This window comes from Leucopleurus acutus (assembly GCF_964270905.1).
Source record: "Leucopleurus acutus genome assembly, chromosome: 6".
In the NCBI taxonomy this organism is placed as follows: domain Eukaryota; kingdom Metazoa; phylum Chordata; class Mammalia; order Artiodactyla; family Delphinidae; genus Leucopleurus; species Leucopleurus acutus.
In genome coordinates, this window is record NC_139149.1 from 93654997 (window position 1) to 93673235 (window position 18239).

An 18239-nucleotide genomic window follows, 5' to 3' on the forward strand; every position below is an offset into this window, starting at 1 on the left:
CCAGTCACTCATGAAGGCAGATGACTTTACTGATTCTCCTGTCTCATTTCCACATTCCCTTACTGATGAGTCCCTCACCTCCAAAAGAAACTATCAATACTTTCACTCAAATCCTTGTCTCAGGGTCAGCTTCTGCTTCTGGAAGAGCCCAAACTAAGACATATGTCAAACATGACTTTTAACTTAATAACCCTGAGAATATTTGCAATTTCAACTCAATTCTTAGGTCCAAATTGCAAATAATTTTGCTAACATAGACCTTTTGTGGTTTGATATGTTATTTAAGCACTTATAATGATCTTCACACATAATAGATGAGGTTAAAATGTAGGTATGAAAAGTAGGTATATGTTTGTATTAAAGTTATACCAGACTACTTAAAATACTGAATTCATCATTAATTTTTCCAGTTCAGCAGTATTTTAATTGTTGTGAAGCTATCCTAATGTTTTAAAAGTTGAAGACTTTTAAGTAAGAAGTGTTTCTGCTTGATATTTATTGAAACTCTGCCAATAGCAGTTCATCAATCTGTTAATCTTCTAGCAGTTATTCACCAGGTAGGAAAGGTGCAGTCAAAGTATTTTCCCTAATTTTTTTTTTTTTCATTTTTAAGAATATCAGACTCTTTAGAGTCTGTTGGTCACCAGATCCATCAACCATCTAGGAAAATGATGCCTTTCATGGCTCAATCAGAGCCTCATCTAAATTTCAGCAGAAATCTGTAACTTCAAGCTGCCATCCCCACTCCTGTTTCCATGGGAATAGACTTCAGATGAGGGAAAAGAAAAAATGGACGGGGTTAGGAGCTTTCAAATAGTCATTCAAAATCATGATGAGGTTTTCAAAGCTTCTTTCCTAGGTGATTATTTTGTAGCCTCTTAACCCCTTTTTGCCAGTGTGTTTCCATGGAAATATGACAAAAATGGCTGTCCAAGCCTCCAGCAGAGATTATTAGCATTCTTGTGAATTTCAGCTTTGGCTGCTGTCTGGACTGGGCAAGATTTTTTACTATCAGTTTTACATATTAACTACACTGTTTCTACTCATTGTCTTTTTTCTTTATCATTTTTACTTCTTTGAAAGTTCCCTTCACAAATTTATACTTATGATCAAGATCAAACTGATTTTGACATCGCTGAAAAAAGCTTGTTTTACATTTTAATATTTGAACCAGCTGTAGAGAGCGTCAGAAATTTTAGAGACCGGCAGAAGGAACATTATTTAGTTATTGGACTCAATGTCTGTTAGATAGGTGTTGATAGATATGCAGCAAGAATCATATTTAAAATATTTAGCAACTGTTAAGACACAGTACTGAAACCAAGGGGGACACTGTGGGCTCCTGGGATCTGGAGCCTTTCTGTTCAGCCTCAGTGACCTTCCCTGAGTTCCAAAGGGCAGGTTCAAACAGTTGTTAATCAGGGAAGGGAGGGGATTCAGAGACAAGGAAGGAGCAGGCAAGAAACAATAGGGTCCCGGGATATAAATAACAATATCTTTCTGCTCTTTACAGAAAGAAAACCCCCAACAAATGGAAATTGTTAGCATTCTTCATTCCAGATTAAAGGAACCAGAAAAGCTCTTCAAGACACCAACTGAGGCCAGATTAAAGGAAAGGAGGCCCTGCACACACCCTAATCTTATCAGCAATCCCACCTTTGAACCACTGCTATAGAACTCCTCACTAAACTCACTAAACCCTTGGGGTTGGGACACACAGTTTTGAGGGCAAGAGCCTGCTCTGTCCCCCTCTGCCAGGCACAGCAATAAAGCTATTCTTCACCCAAACACTGTCTCCGAGGTTCGATTTGGCACCGGTACACAGAGACAGAGCTTTCGGCATCTGCACCAACCAATCAGAGCAACAGGTTGGTCCCACTTAAATTATCAGCCCTATTGTATAACGACCAATAAGCTGTTAAACTAAAAGTAGCCCTATATAAGATGAGTATAGCATTAGACCCAAATAAATTATCCAGCACCACAAACTGAGCTCCTATAAAACTTACAAAAGAGCGTACAAAAGGATAGAAAAACATAGCAATTTGTCTTTTTAAAAATCAAAGTGCATATTCTTTTATATAAAGGTCATTTGAAAATCAAAATCATTCTTATTACTGAAGACATTATGCTAAAAGATAGAGAAAGAATACATATGGGTCTTTGACAGCACCTCTGGCAAGATATCTTGTGTTGAATGTGAAAAAATAACAGCATGCTACATACATAGTTTCACCTGTTGTACCTTCTGAAATTTGCTGAGCAGCTCAATCTACAATTATTGCTAGGGGAAATCTTAAAGTTCTGGTTGACCTTATAAAGTACTTTCATTCTTCAGAACTCTTATTATTCTATAGTTGGAGCATTTTACCTATAAGGTCTTGTCTTATGAATATGAATTGAAAAAAACAAGTTTCAATGTGTAATTATCTGAGTTAGTGGGTTCCTAATTTAAATTTAACAGCAACTAACTCACTATCAAAACTAATCTTGATTGATGTTTTCAAGTAATATATCATAACAACAATAAAATAAAGCAGTCTGATTTTCCAAATCATCGTCACTACTCTCAGATGCAGTCTGGCATAGTAGTTAAACACATGGCCGTTGAGGGCAGGATTTGGTCAGCAAGCCAAATCTGGCTTTTAGCTTGCTTGTGTAAATAAAGTTTTACTGGAACACATTCATACCCATTCGCCCATTCCTGTGTTTTTTTGTTTTTTGTTTTTTGTTTTTTGTTTTTAATTGTCTATGGCTGCTTATCTACTAAAAGGAGAGAGTTGAGTAGTTGTCACAAAAACCACATTGCAGGAAAAGCCTGAATATTTATTCTCTGGTCTTTTAAGCAAAAGTTTGCTGACCCTTGCTCAAGCCTTTAATTATAAGATTATACCATTTCCAGAGAAGACACTTTGAAGTTGAAGTCTTTTTTTTTTTTGAATTCTAAAAGCAGTCTATTAATAATGGATAAAAACGTGATTGCCTGCTGTCTGTACTTACATCCATAAACTCCACGTTGGCTTTGGGACCAGTTGTTTCATTAAGAATCTTAATAGCCACAGGAATCTTCACTGTTTCTCCTTCAGGGACCCAAATACCCTTGGGAGGAAAAAAATCACATTAAGTCTATATTAAGACATACAACATTTAGACCAGAAACAAAATTTGAGTAAACACTTGACCTATTAATACCTTAAAAAATAATTTAGAAGTTCCATATTTTGTCATTCAATCAACAAATGTTTTTCAAGCACCTGTTATATGTTACAAATTACTCAGCAACTTTGTTTTCTGCTTTCATTACCTGAAGGCGGATCATATGTGTATTCTGCTTTCAAGGTGTTTACACTATTATCAAGTTCAATTTGTGTACATGAAAAAGGCTTTGAATAGTAAAAAAAAAAAAAAAAAAGAAGAAAAAGAAAAAACATTGAAATAATATTTGACTTGGATGATATCATCAACTTCTCACAACTTTGAGAAAGCTGTTTTGATTTTTGAACTTCAATTGTCTTATTTGTAGTTTAGAAGACTGGGGTAATTAATGTTGGAGGTTCTTTTCAGCTTTAATATTATCTAATTATTCTGCAACTAAAAATAAAATGAAATAAAAAAGCATATTCTTATGTATCAAAATTCAGATTGATTTAAGAATTAATTTTCTAAGGTTGATTGTTTAAGAATTAGTTTTCAGGGCTTCCCTGGGGGCGCAGTGGTTGAGAGTCCGCCTGCCGATGCAGGGGACATGGGTTCGTGTCCCGGTCCGGGAAGATCCCACATGCCGCGGAGCGGCTGGGCCCGTGAGCCATAGCCGCTGAGCCTGCGTGTCCGGAGGCTGTGCTCCGCAACGGGAGAGGCCACAACAGTGAGAGGCCCACGTACCGCAAAAAAAAAAAAAAAAAAAAAAAGAATTAATAGTTTTCAAAGGCAAGTACTAGGGAGTATTGAGCACATATTAATTTGTCTATATTATTTAATATTCAAGGATTTTTATTATTTCTGAAATAATATAAAATATTTATATTAGTCGCTGAAAGTTCTCTCTTCCTCTAGAGACATAATTATATTCAAACAGGACCTGTGCATTGTGGGAAAGTATAAAGTTGGCAGGGTTTGGGTAAAGTACAACTTTAGCTAAATAACAACATTTCTGAGTAAACAATTCAATCATCTGAATGAGGATAATGATACTGGTAATACAGGGATGCATGGAATATTTTTTTTAAGTGTATCGTCCCAAAGGAACACAGAAGTAGATACGAGGTTACATGTAAAAAAAAATCTCAAATTTTAATTTATTAGCCTTGACATCAAAAATGTCTTCTAAGGACAGTTTTAATATTAAAATGAAAGGAAGAAAAAAAAATAGTCTACTATTCCTGAGCAGAACACCTCCACTTCCTGTTTTTCTTAATATCAGCTGGTTGTAGTTATAAAGAAAATATTTTTAAAAGTTTTTCACTTAGTACTTCTATGCTAAGACATATGTATTTGTGTTATCCAAAGTGGTAATAATAGAAGACGTAAACACAAGAATTATTAAAAAGTCAAAATAATAAAGAAAAAAAGAGTTTAACCTTTAGAAGGTGAATTTAAGGGTTATGTTCTTAGAGTGAATAGGGAAAGCTATATGTCAAATGCAAAATAATAAGCCAAGTTCCCTGCAGTATATTTTTTTTTGTAAATTATTAACGTAAAAATGAGAAAAAAAAAGCCGAAGACCCATTTTCTTTTTGATGGTACTAGGGTGGAGAACAGGCTTACCGTTATTTAAAAAAGTAACAACAGAGGGGGTTACCTTATAAAGATATAGCATCAATATTAAAATATTCCTAAAGTATACTTTTGAAATAAGAATATACATTCAGTGTGAATTAATTTGCACTGCTTTTTAAATTAGTATAGTCATTATTTTCCAGGCTCCAACAGACCACAGTTCAACTATGCTGATACCATGATATTGGTTCAAATCTTTTATGTTTAAAAACAGTGTATCTTCAACCAGGAGGAAGCATTAACCAAGTAATTGGCTAAGCCAACTTGAATTTCTGTGGTCAAGAATAATTCTTTAAAGTTTAAGACAGTATGTCCTTGTAAGAACTAATATATTAACTAAAACTTAGAGTCAACAATATACACTGTAGGCATAAATTTAAACATACTTATGGAACTTTCAATAAGCTTTTAATAGAGGTAATTTCAATATATGTGCAACACTCTTGGACAGTGGGCAAATAAGTGTTGTTAAAAATATTAATAAAGCTTTATTATTAAATAATAATAAAATATTATTAATATTTTACCTTCTGAGGTCACTAGATAATATTTAGTCTTGAGTTATATGGTATTCATGATTTAAAATAAAATTCAATTTCCAGACCGTACCATCTTTAAAAATACAACCATGACTATATGCAAGGTACATGCCAAGATTGAGTTACTTTTAAAATGGAAGTCCATTTTTTTCCTAGCACAATATAAATAGAGAAACAGATAGGATACATTGTGTCTCTTTAAACATAAAAAGGATTTGAAGACTAGAAGGTATCAAGTCAGCCTAGAATAGTTTATATTCAAATTAGGTACTCAGCTAATATATATTTTTTTAATTTTTATTGGAGTATAGTTGCTTTACAATGTTGTGTTAGTTTCTACCATACAGCAAAGTTAATCAGCTATACATATACATATATCCTCTCTTTTTTGGACTTTCTTCCCATTTAGGTCACCACAGAGCACTGAGTAGTGTTCCCTGTGCTATACAGTAGGTTCTCATTAGTTATCTATTTTACACATAATATCAATAGTGTATATATGTCAATTCCAATCTCCCAGTACATCCCACTCTCCTTTCCCCCTTGGTATTCATACGTTTATTCTCTACATCTGTGTCTTTTCTGTGTCTCTATCTCTGCTTTGTAAATAAGATTGTCTACACCAATATTTTTAGATTCCATATATATGCATTAATATACAATATGTTTTTCTCTTTTTGACTTACTTCATTCTGTATGACAGTCTCTAGGTCCATCTACGTCTCTACAAATGACCCAATTTCATTCCTTTTTATGGCTGAGTAATTCTCCATTGTATATGTACCACATCTTCCTTATCCATTTCTCTGTTGACGGACATTTAGGTTATTTCCATGTGCTGGCTACTGTAAATAGTGCTGCAATGAACATTGGGGTGCATGTGTCTTTTTGAATTATAGTTTTCTCTGTGTATATGCCCAGTAGTGGGATTGCTGGGTCACATGATAGTTCTATTTTTAGTTTTTAAAGGAACCTCCATACTATTCTCCACAGTGGCTGTATCAATTTACATTCCCAACAACAGGGCATGAGGGTTCCCTTTTCTCCACACCCTCTCCAGCATTTGTTGTTTGTAGATTTTTTGATGATGGCCATTCTGGCCTGTGTGAGGTGATATCACACTGTAGTTTTGATTTGCATTCCTCTAATAATTAGTGATGTTGAGCATTTTTTCATGTGTTAGTTGGACATCTGTATGTCTTCTTTGGAGAAATGTCTATTTAGGTTTTCTGCCCATTTTTGGATTGGGTTGTTTGCTTTTTTGTTATTGAGCTGCATGAGATGTTTGTATATTTTGGAGATTAATCCTTTGTCAGTTGCTTCATTTGCAAATATTTTCTCCCATTCTGAGGGTTGCCTTTTTCATCTTGTTTATGGTTTCTTTTGCTGTGCAAAAGCTTTTAAGTTTAATGAGGTCCCATTTATTTTTGTTTTTATTCTCATTACTCTAGGAGGTGGGTCAAAAAACATCAGCTAATAATTCTGAATTTAACTGAACAAAATATGCAGAACAAAAGATTAAGAAACTTTTGCATTTTGACCATAGAATAAAAGTTTTATTTTAAAGAGATTACATTATTTTTGGAAAATTCAAGAGAGAAAATTAAGGTTTATATTCCAATTGTTAATAATTTCCATTAAATAAATCTGTCTTAAATATAAGAAAATAACATTTTAAGATGTAAAGTTCTTAAGATCTGACATATTTTAGCCAACATATTTGTAAAAATGTAGGCTTGCATATAGCTTTGAGAAACTTGTTAAAGCAAATTTTGGGAATTGAAGTAATGGACATTACAAGAAGGATTTAGTACTATCCCAACAGAGCTTCTTATTCTTGTTGTTTACCATTAAAAATAAATTTCACCACAATTAACCTTGGGCCTGGCCTTTGAATTGGTTTTGTAATTAAGTTAAATAAGTAAACATGCAAATGCTATCATTCAAGCTCTCCCTTTCCAGAAATATCTCTCTTATTAAAAACCCATGTTGTCACCCTCTCCTTCTAGCTAACCTGAACTTAGAGAAAAGAAAGAAAAGCACATTGCCCAGGTCTCTCGGGGATCTCCTCCTGTGTAGGGGTAAAGGTAAATGGGTTGGATCTGGGTATTTTGGAAAAGAACAAATTTGCCAAAGGGAGATGATATCAAAAGGAGCTCAGAAGGCATTCGGAGAATGAACAATATTTTGGCTTTGCATCCTTGTTTCCTGCTTTCTCATAACTGTATCCATCCCAGTTTAGTCAATAAAAATTAATGAATTCATTTGTTCAGCAACTTCTCAATACTATAAAGATTTCTCCTCTCTGAATATTAAAGAGGAAGTTAGGTTGGCTAGAACAATAACTTTGGCTATTATTTAAAACAAGTCTGAAACAAAACTGAAAATAACTGATGGTATGTGTTATTTTCTACTTACTTTATAAACAGTTCCAAAAGCACCTGAACCAAGTACTTTTACTCTTTTGAGCTCAGTTTCTTTCAAAATACGTAGTTGAGCTTGATTAGGCGCCGTACCACTGGGTGTTAAGGGTTCTACCAACTACAAAGCAAAAAGAGTACAGGTTACACAACTTTCGATCCAACAATCAGTGTTCCTCTCTTTTTCTCTCTGGTTCACTTTCTCACACATAGAAAACACACACAAGACCACTTTTCCTTGACAAACAATATGTTTGTCAAATGGATCACTCACAATTCCTTCTGACCCTACCCTTTCTCTTCTCATGCTATTCACCTGGGTGAACACAAGTAACAAATGTGTACCTACCTTGAGGCATACTAGTCTAGGGGATTTTTTTTCCCACTTTTTATAGAAATTTAGAGACTAATTAGGGGCTCTTAATTCTACTTTTTCATGCTCCTTCCTTTTGGAAAACTTCATCTAAGACTTAGAGATTTTACTTATGCCAGTGTACTCTATCAAAGTTTTTTTTCATTTCAGGAAATTCGATACATAAAAATTAAATAAATACAATTTTTAAAAATTAAAAAAACTACCTTCTTATCATTTAATACCTAGCAGGGAAGTCAGGACAGACATGTCAGAAGAGAAGAAAACAAGTTAGCACAATGTCACTACACCAAGACAGTGTTTCTAAATCTTTCATGTACATATGAATTACCAGAGTTTTTTGTTAAAATGCAGATTCTGGTTCAGTAGATATGGATTTGAGGCTGAAATCTGCATTTTTACAGAACTCCAGGAGATTCCTCTTTATGATGATGGTCCTTGAACACACTTTAAGTAGCAAGGCCCTAGAGCACCTTCTAGGTTAAAAATTCTAAAATGCTATGAATTGATTCTAGATCATAAATGAATTCTATGAAATGCAGAGGAATAAAATAACCACTGGGGAGTGAGGTTTGCTTTTTGTGGTTCCTAAAAGGAGGAACACTTTAAAATTGGTCTTGAGATAATAAAAATGGATGGACATGGGGGAGGACACTGCCACCAGGAAGAACAGTTTGGACACAGTATCAGGGAGAAGGACAGGTCTGAAGGGTGAGATTAGAGTGGGAAATACCAGTTCCTAAAGTGGGCTGGGTAGCCAAAAGGGGTAAAATTAGGCTGATAATTTTAGATGTCATAGTTTAGATGCCATTTCCAGAGAGGATGGGTAAGCAGGAGAAAGATATGTAACTGTGTGCCAATTTCTTGACTATGTGAATACAAAAATGTAGACAGAAGAGAGACTCTGGGTACCAAAAAGTTTATACTGTATGTTAAAATTTTAGAGTTTTATCTATGCTTGAGGAAAAAGGCAAGTCAGAGAAACAAGAGCTTTTTTAAAATTTATTTTTAAGTTAAATAAAAGAACTAAACTTTAAACACAGACAAATAGCTTGTTCTCCCTCAGCATAAGGAAATAATTAAGGCCTACTCCTACTCACATTGTCTTGAAAACCACCACAGTATTTCAAAATGTCTGTTTATAAGGCTAACTGCACCGCGGTCCTCAGCTTGGTTATTATTATCATGCTTCTGTGAACATCATGGTCTACTTAATTAGCTAAACAGAATCTTGAATGTAGGTAAAGTTTAGGGATGTTAGCAAGAATTTGGGAAAGGTGATAAGAATTATAATATTCTTAAGCTATTTTTTAACAGTCTGGCAACTAATACACTTTTATTTCAATTTCAAATTTATCTTGTAATAATGCATATAACTGCATTCAAGTCCCATAAACCTCAGAAAGAGTCACACAATTCTTTAACAAATCTGAAAAAAATCTCCTGCAGAGGATCCCATTCATTTGAATCCTGCTGTGCAGAATTTCTTTCATAGATTTTGATACACATACTATGTATACAGTAAGAAACTTTTATAAAAGTTTAAAAGTTATAAAACTTTACAATCATATACAAAAGTCATACAAAAATCATATGCAAGATTGGGGACTGGATTTTAGCAGTTTAGGCTAGATAGACTTAAAAATGTATATACATGTATTATATATAGGCTTATACTGTGCAATAATTTCATATTTTGAAAACTTTACAATTCTACCCACAATTTTATTAAGTATCATTCAATTTATTTCTACAAACACATTTTTTTCCCCAGGAATTTGAGTATTATACCATTAAAAGAGCACAGTTTTATTTTATGACCCAGTATGGTAGAAAGACAATTGAGTTTAAATTTGTGGGTTTGTATATCATTGTTGCCACTTACAGGCTTAGAACGCAATTTGCCTTTCCTGTCCCTTCATTTCACATCTGTGAAATTGGTATACCAATAATTAACTTAGAAGATTGTTAAAGGATGAAATGGTATATACATAGGTGGAAAACTCTGGAACATTACCTGCCATAATATAGGCACCAAATCTGTCACTCTTCAAGGGATAGATTATATCTCATTAATACATTTCTAAATCACACCATCTATCAAAGCATCAAGCTTATAGTGCACCTCAATAAGTGTATATTGAAAAAAATATTTTCTACTTTTATGCATGCAACAGAAAAAAGACAATCTGGGTCAACATGATTTTGTGAAGTGTATCAATTTTAAAAATCTTCCAACAACATATCATGTTTTAACAAAGTTTTCACATCTGAGGCAGATTTCTAGCTTCAGTATTTAAGAATTTAAGTTGAACCTGTTAAAAATTCCTCTTCTATTTAGATGGTAGAAAATCACGGTTATTTACTTTTACTGAGAGAAAGATGAGAATTCAACAATTAGCTCATTTAGTCCTAAGCTATAACTTTCTATAAAAAATAGAATATGCTTATAAAAACCAATCAGTATGTGTTTATTTAGTAATGAAATGCCAATTTGGAGGGCATTATTAGAAAGCACCATATTAACAGCACAAAACAAAACAACTATTTTCATAGCAATGAGCTTTTCCTACACATAGTTAAGAGACAGAATTTGTCTTCTATTTATTCAATCACCTAAATATCCACTGCTATTCGAAACCTTTAATTCCTTTCCAACTCTAGTTTATTTACTTCACTTTTCAGAATTTTTTCAGTGACTGCTCCAAGCTGTCCATAAGGGAGAATTCTACCTGTCTCCCATCATCCTAGCTAACCTGAAAATATGCACAGCACATGGGCTGTGCCCAAACTTTTATTCATGTTCACATGTACAAGGCTGAAAGTGATCAAGTTGATCTTTTGTAACATCCAGCTCAAGTCGGAATCATTACTATGTTCACTCTGTGTATATAACTACCATTTTTATGCTTGAACGTGTCTACTGATAGGACAGCCCATTTAATTTCAGATAACTTCAATTATTAGAAGTATCTTCTTATATGTAACTGTATAGTAGCTTTCCGAAACTTTCAAATAATTCTATCCAGATTTAACTTTTGGGGGAAAAGAGCTAAAATTTAATTCATTATCAGTGTGAGAAACATATGAATGAATGAATATTCCCATTCCTTTCAGTGTTAAGAGGAAAAGTCAAAATGTCACACTGACAGTCAGACAGAAAACAAATGCAAAGAAGGCAGACTGTCTCAGTACAGATTTGCTCTGAAATGTTCAGATAGGCATAGATACGTGTATCAGGAGAAAGAGGTAGGATTAGAGTTGAGAAGGATATGGTAACACACGGTCTTCTGCAATTGTTTTTCCTCTATAACCTTTACGGTGAAAACGATCATCTTGCATGCTAGAGAATTCAGTGTGGCAATACAAAAGAAATTATAGTATTTTATGGATAATTTACATATTCACAATAACTAACATGCATAATATTAAATGCACCTCATAAATAGTGTGATAAGGCCTATGTGATTACAAAACTAAGCTTTATCCTGAAGCTCATCTTTTCACTGCTGCTATAATGAGATCAGTGGCTACCAATTTAATGGCCCTAATTAAAGCATAAATTGCTTGCCAATCTGGCTTTACTTTAAACCAAAAAATTTCTATTGTTTTCTAACATTTTTCTAGTTCTGCTACTGAGATATTCTCTGACTCAGATATTTTCTAGTTCTGCTACTTGTATATCCTAGAGCTTGTTAATGGATCCCTGTCTCCAAAAGAAACAGATCTGGCCCAATATGATAATTTCCTCGACCCCTGCTATTTGCCCTCTTCAAGCCATGAGCCTGCCTTGACTACACTTATTATATACTCTGATTTTCCATCAACTTTGTATACCATACTATAAAATATAAACCCTCAGCAGGAAATTGAATTTTCTCTTGGATTAAAAAACTAAGTATCTAAACCTTCTAAACCTAATGAAAATCCCTAAACACTTGAAGAGAAGAAATGAACACCTCACCTCTGTTTCCAGGAATCTTCTTAAGGCTCTTTTCTTTTTGATGCTCTTCCTTCTAACATAAACTGCAAATGTTAGACCCACGATGACCATGATGAAGAGCCCGCCAATGACTCCGGCTGCAATTAGAGGAGTCCTGCCAACCAGAATGGAAAAGTAAAAAAAAAAAGTATGAAGAGAGAAAAGACAGAGGAAGAGGAAAAAGCAGTTGGACAAGCCATTATCCACATATCACAAGTCTAGTCAATTAGAAGAAATGCAAATTAAAAATGCATTAAAGCTTTCACAAAACTTTTCTCATGGTAAAAACTGTACCTGTTTTTTGTTTTGCTTTGTTTTTTAGTAATAAACCATGCACAGACAACTAATCTTTGGGGATGAGCAGCCACAACATGCCATTTGATGAAAAAATGTAAAATTTGATAACAAAATGAAGAATGTATGCCAAATTTTTGATATAGGATAATTTTAAATCATTTTAATTTTACTTTTATCTATAAAGGAGTAGAAATGCATTTAAATAGTATTGTTGTGGTTTATAATATTATTTTCAACGTTTTCTCTGAAGCAGGCTTTCTCAACAGTGGCACTATTGACATTTGGGGCTGGATACTTGTTCATTCTGGGGACTGTCTTTTGCATTTTAGGATGTTTAGCAGCATCCTTGGTCTCCATCCACTGGAAGCCAGCAACACCTCCATCCTCTAGTCATGACTGTCTCCAGACATTGTCAAACGACTGTCAAAATCACTGCCAGTTGAGAACTACTGTTCTAAACCAAAAATGAGTGGTCTGAGGACCTATGAACCCCACACCCCTGGTATATAGAGATATCAACAGAGAGATGCATTGACAAAAGTGCTATTTCAAACTCTGGAAAGGGCAACTTTGCTGGGACAAAGGGTACGAGAAAGATGAAGACTGGGTCAGATGGGTTTTCAGAGTTATGATGACTGGAGTAAGCATTATTATTAAAAGTATGAATAAGCATCATATACCCATGAAAGATGTCTACACACTAAGTATTAAATAAAAATATGTAAATAGTATTAAAAAGGGATTAGGAAGAAATTGACTGGAGATTTTTATTCTTAAAATGTTTCTCTAATATATTGTTAGCTAATGTATAATTTTGAAACTGATCACTTTTTGTTTTCCAAGATAAATTTTTGCTTGCTTGAAAAGTAATGTTTATGGTCTTAACTTCTTGTTCTAGAGTAGAGTAGTATCTATGAGCTTTCTGTAGTCAGAGCCCTGAAATATATTAATTTCATATGCCATAGCAAGCCGTTCAGAGTAAAACACATAGGTGTTGACTAAGAAGTCATGATAGATATCAAAACTAAAAAATAACTCCCTGAATGCTCATGCTTTCCATAGTAAAGCGTTTTATATTTTATATTCCTATTTATAGAAGAACCTACTCTATACAGCTACCCTCCTTCAGAAAAAAAAAAATTACTTGTTCTTGAAAGGTAAACTTTTGCTCAAAGACAGATTGGAAATAACGAAAGCAGATGATCCTAAATAGAATTTTTAAATTTTAAAGAGCTCTGGGAAAAAATCTGGGTAACTTCTTCTATAAATTAAGTCATGTCTTTTAAACATTATAACCGTTATATTATTGTCATATAAAACTGCAAAGAAACCTTAAAATGTAGTTCATCCTAAAGGTTGTTTCCTGACAGCTCAAAGTCCTACAGCATACTGAAATGTTGCTATAATTCAACTAGATTTTCCTAAATGGAATTTTCTAAAGACTTAAAAATCTATGCTGAGAAAATTAAACTAAAGTACGGAAACAAACTCATCACTGTGATGTGTTTTGGTGTGTGTAAGATCACATTTTTGGTATGCCAGTTATATGTATTTCAGAAAATATTTTAGTTTTCAACCCAAGGCATAATTTTCAGCTCAACTGCCTAACACATCCCTGAAAAGCCACTACTATAAAAAGAACTGTATTTTTGTTTCCTGAGCCCAATTTTTTATTGCAAAGGATTTATGTATGATTGAGAATAGTCCCCAGTATTTTTTTAATTGTGGATTTGAACTAAACTCTAAACTTCCTCTGCTTATCTATTTTTCAAAAGAATAAATGGTATGTATTTATGACAATATTTGTCAATGTCACTGTAAATTAAAAGAAAATTCTTTTTTTTTTTCATTTTAAGAGTGATCACTTCCAATAGAACAAAACAAGATCCCTGACTCTATTTTTTTTCATCTAATTTGGATGGATATCAGTTATCATATCATTACTGCTTAGTTTAGTCATGGCAATGAAAATAAAACATTCAAAAACTCAATAGACAGTAATTTCTATGATTTTTCTAGTTAGCTTTTAGTTTTGATATTTTCCCTCAGCAGTTCCTTGGTTGCCTTGCATTCCTCTAGCTTCTTTCTTCTTTTACCACTCTACAGGAATGATAAAGGTACAACCAACCTGAAGAAATAAAGAACTAGAGTTTCTGCACCTAAAACTAATAAATAAATGATTTTTTGGACATTTTAAGAGGCCAAACTCTTCTTATTCCAGAGAAAGTTACTTTTGAAAAAGAACATCAACCACAAGGACGCAACCAATTAAATTGAAAAGGGACAATGTTCTATAAGAAAACTTGCTTGTTCTCTTTAATGAGTGAATATCATGAAAAAAGGTACTGATCTTGATTAAGAAGACTTAATATTCACAAAACCAGACATGAAATGAAACCCTGGCCTGGACTCTAGCATGGACAAGCCAACTGTACAGAAATTTTTTAGATAACTTGAGAAATTAGAATATGGATTAGATAGTAGACGAAATAAAAATGTGTTGGCATGTAAAGACGTTGACCAGAAATTGAAAAGACTGAGTTACAAAACAGTAGGATTTAATCAGAAAAAAGTTTATATACACATACACATATATGTGTGTAAAAAGATCTGGAAGAATGTACAATAAGACACTATGACTCTAGTGTTCTTATTTTTGTATTTTTACTTTTGGGCATTCTCTAATATTCTACAATATATTTATTTTCCCTTTGAAATAAAAGTTAATTAAATTTAAGAAAAATACAGAAAAAATAAATCATTGTCTAAAAGCTTAGTTTTACAATAATGGCCTTGTTTTCTTTCTTTATTTTCTTTTTGAATGTTTACTTTGCATCTTTTCAATTAAGAATTCATTTTGCTATTCCCTGTCCACTTTTATGATCTAAGTGCTTCTGCAGATATTTTCTATTCATTATGGGTTAATGTGTCTGAGACGTTTAATTACCACTATGTTTCTTATAATTAACATTATGTTTTATAAGACCACTCTAATCTGAAGTTACACTACTTACACATTTCCTATGCCCCCTGCAGTTTTGATGATTCCTAGATATTTGTAGGTGTAGGATAGATGTCCATTTTTTTTTTTTTTCCTGAGAGTTAATGCTTCACTCTTTATGAGGATCCTTTGGATAAAAGGGATATAGCTACTTAAGTTGCTTTTTTAAATTACTGTATATCCCTCCTAGGTCTCATGCTGACTATTTCCAACTAGGCTATATTCCTGAAAGAGTGTGTTCCTCTTATATGTTAGTCAGAGTAGCCTCCAAGAGGCTGAAATGTGACACTATTAATGAAATCAAAACCAAGAGACCTCGAGTACTCTGTAATCCCTTATCTGTAACAGGATTATTATTTGTTTCCTATCTTTTACCTGTCCATTAAAAATCGCTGGGATCCCCTAAAGTATACAAGATAGGACATGACAAGTGATAAGTGCAAGCTTTTTCTAAAAGGATGCTATCAAGTGATATTTTACCTTATTCTGTGATTTAGAAATAGTATAATGAAACTGATATTGTCTACTCATAGAAACTGATATAATAAGGGTTCTGAATCACAAATGAGCTTGACTAATTTATATAAAAGCATGTAACTTGGTTTTCACAATTTCATTCAGAAGTTCAGAGACAACACAATGCATTATACTCTACTGCCTTGAATGCAGTTACCTATTTTAAACAGTTATATATAGAAGAGTAGTGTCTTCCCAAACCATACTACTCATATAATAAGATGTATTCTTATTATTCATTACTCTGTTGACCCATGCTTTTCCTCACTGGAGAATATAAAATGTGAGAGAATCATGGAAGCTGATTTTATAAACATCCAAATATTTTCTTTCATTGATTTGTTTCCTTCCAGATAACAGATCACAAATAAAATATAGTAAAGTCAATATAATTTATGATTAGAACTCAAATGGTTTTAAAACAATTCCATTATACCAGTTTTCATTTAATGTCAAGGGCAGGCTATTCTACAAAAAATATGCAGTGGTATTTTCTTTAAAATTGTAAATGGTAAAACTGGTAGTTTGACTAATATAGTCACCAAATCTAAATCTATAGGATTCCTTTATATGAATTTCACCAAATAAAATGATTTTAAATTTGTAATATAGGTATATTTTTCTTCATTTCTTAAATACAGAATAATTTTCGGTTACAGATAAAGGAATCAATCAGCAGCCCTATAACACACTGACAGTATAGTTTGTAACTCACGGTATTGACTTTAAATCAGAGACCTCCATTTTTAGAAGCTTCTAAAGTAAATAGTTTGAAGATGGGTCATCAGAAGTTGCTGGATCAGACTTAGGGCTGCTTCACTGCTTATCTATGGGGACTAAAGGTTAAGCTGATTTTTTAAAAATTTACACAGAAGTAAAAACAAACAAGAAAAGCTGCAGGCTAGTCAGATAATTTTAACCAGAAATTTTTGTATAAGAAAGTTTAAATAAAATTATAAAATAGTTTTATATTATTATTATCTAACATTATTATATTATCTAACATTATTATTTTGTGTTTACCTTCAAATCTGCATGCTTTTTCCTTATAGTGCTGTATCATGCTGGAAAGATGTTTTCACATCAGACCAGTCAGAGCTTCAATTATGTTGTGCCTCCACTGGTTGTGAGCAGTGCCTCTATCAGATGACTCAGCTGAGATACACATAAGTACGTGCTTCACGTAAGGCAATGAAAAATAAATATAGCAGGAGCCAGCTAATCTTTCTTGGATTCCTGAGATCTGATACACTTGCCTCTAGATCCTGCCTAGTAGTATTCTTAAATCAAATACCTTTAAGCACTGGCAAATCATATGCCTCCTGTAGGCCAGGACAGTCTCAGTTTGTACCACTGTTAAGTACCAGTAGAACCCAATTCACTCTCAAAAGTGCCCTGTGAGCAATAAATCAAATGTTTATCCTTAAATAAACACTTAGCCCAAGTTAGAGAATCTAGGATACCTTAAGATAACAAGTCTTTACATATATATGTATAAATAAACAAACAAATACATACACATTCATACAGGACTATCTAAGTATTAACAAGTTTCACTTCCTGGCAAGGTAAATTAATTACTGCCTGTAATAAACCTATATATAACATAAATGGATGTTTCCTAATTTAGAGTCAGATGTGATGATTCTCTGTAATCTTATATTTTCTTTTAAAAATATAACTAGATAACATTGGCTATCATCTTGTACCCTATCTTCCCTCTGAAAATGTTACACTGACCATCAGACAAAAGCATGAATATATCATGAACCAGAGGTTAAATGTATCCTCAGTAATATACTTCACGTTTCCTAATTTGCTCTTGCTATAAGAGAAATGTAGTTGATCAAAAACATTTTGACACTTTAGTGAAAGAAAATTCTTAGTATCAGTTGCCAACTGAGATAAATAATGCAACTTTGCAAACAGGGACATTTTCAATATTATATTAATTATGTAAGTAAGCAGTTTAAACATAGCAAAAGTGCTATCCAAATAAGAGGAAAACAAGGTTTGACTGCCATTAGGTACTCATGAGTTTTATGGCACATATAGTGTCACAAAAAAATTCATTTCATTTTCAATGGGAAATAATCTAATTGAAATGAAAATGTCAAAGACTTTCTATCCTGATATAGAAATATCCCCTTTCATAGAGGTAAACCAGAGATTTATTTGGTCTTATATACTACACTTAAGTTCAAATAATTTAAATAGATTGACTATGGACTTTTGATTCTAATAATACTTGTATATTTTTAATTAAAATTTTCTTTTTACACTTTTCTTTTTACACTTTTTATCACTGCATATTTTCACAATAACTATGCAATGT

General features: G+C 33.1%; 1 protein-coding gene across 2 annotated transcripts in view; it reads right to left on the reverse strand.

The window, feature by feature from the left end:
• The window catches only part of ERBB4 (erb-b2 receptor tyrosine kinase 4), a gene marked incomplete at both ends in the record, with an annotated part of 1126414 nt that overhangs the window by 223924 nt on the left and 884251 nt on the right, over nucleotides 1-18239 (reverse strand). For both annotated transcript variants that reach the window (XM_082841669.1, XM_082841668.1), the window contains 3 exons: nucleotides 3001-3099; nucleotides 7734-7856; nucleotides 12073-12205. In XM_082841669.1, the coding sequence (XP_082697795.1) occupies nucleotides 3001-3099; nucleotides 7734-7856; nucleotides 12073-12205 (355 nt within the window). The remainder of the gene's footprint in view (nucleotides 1-3000; nucleotides 3100-7733; nucleotides 7857-12072; nucleotides 12206-18239) is intronic.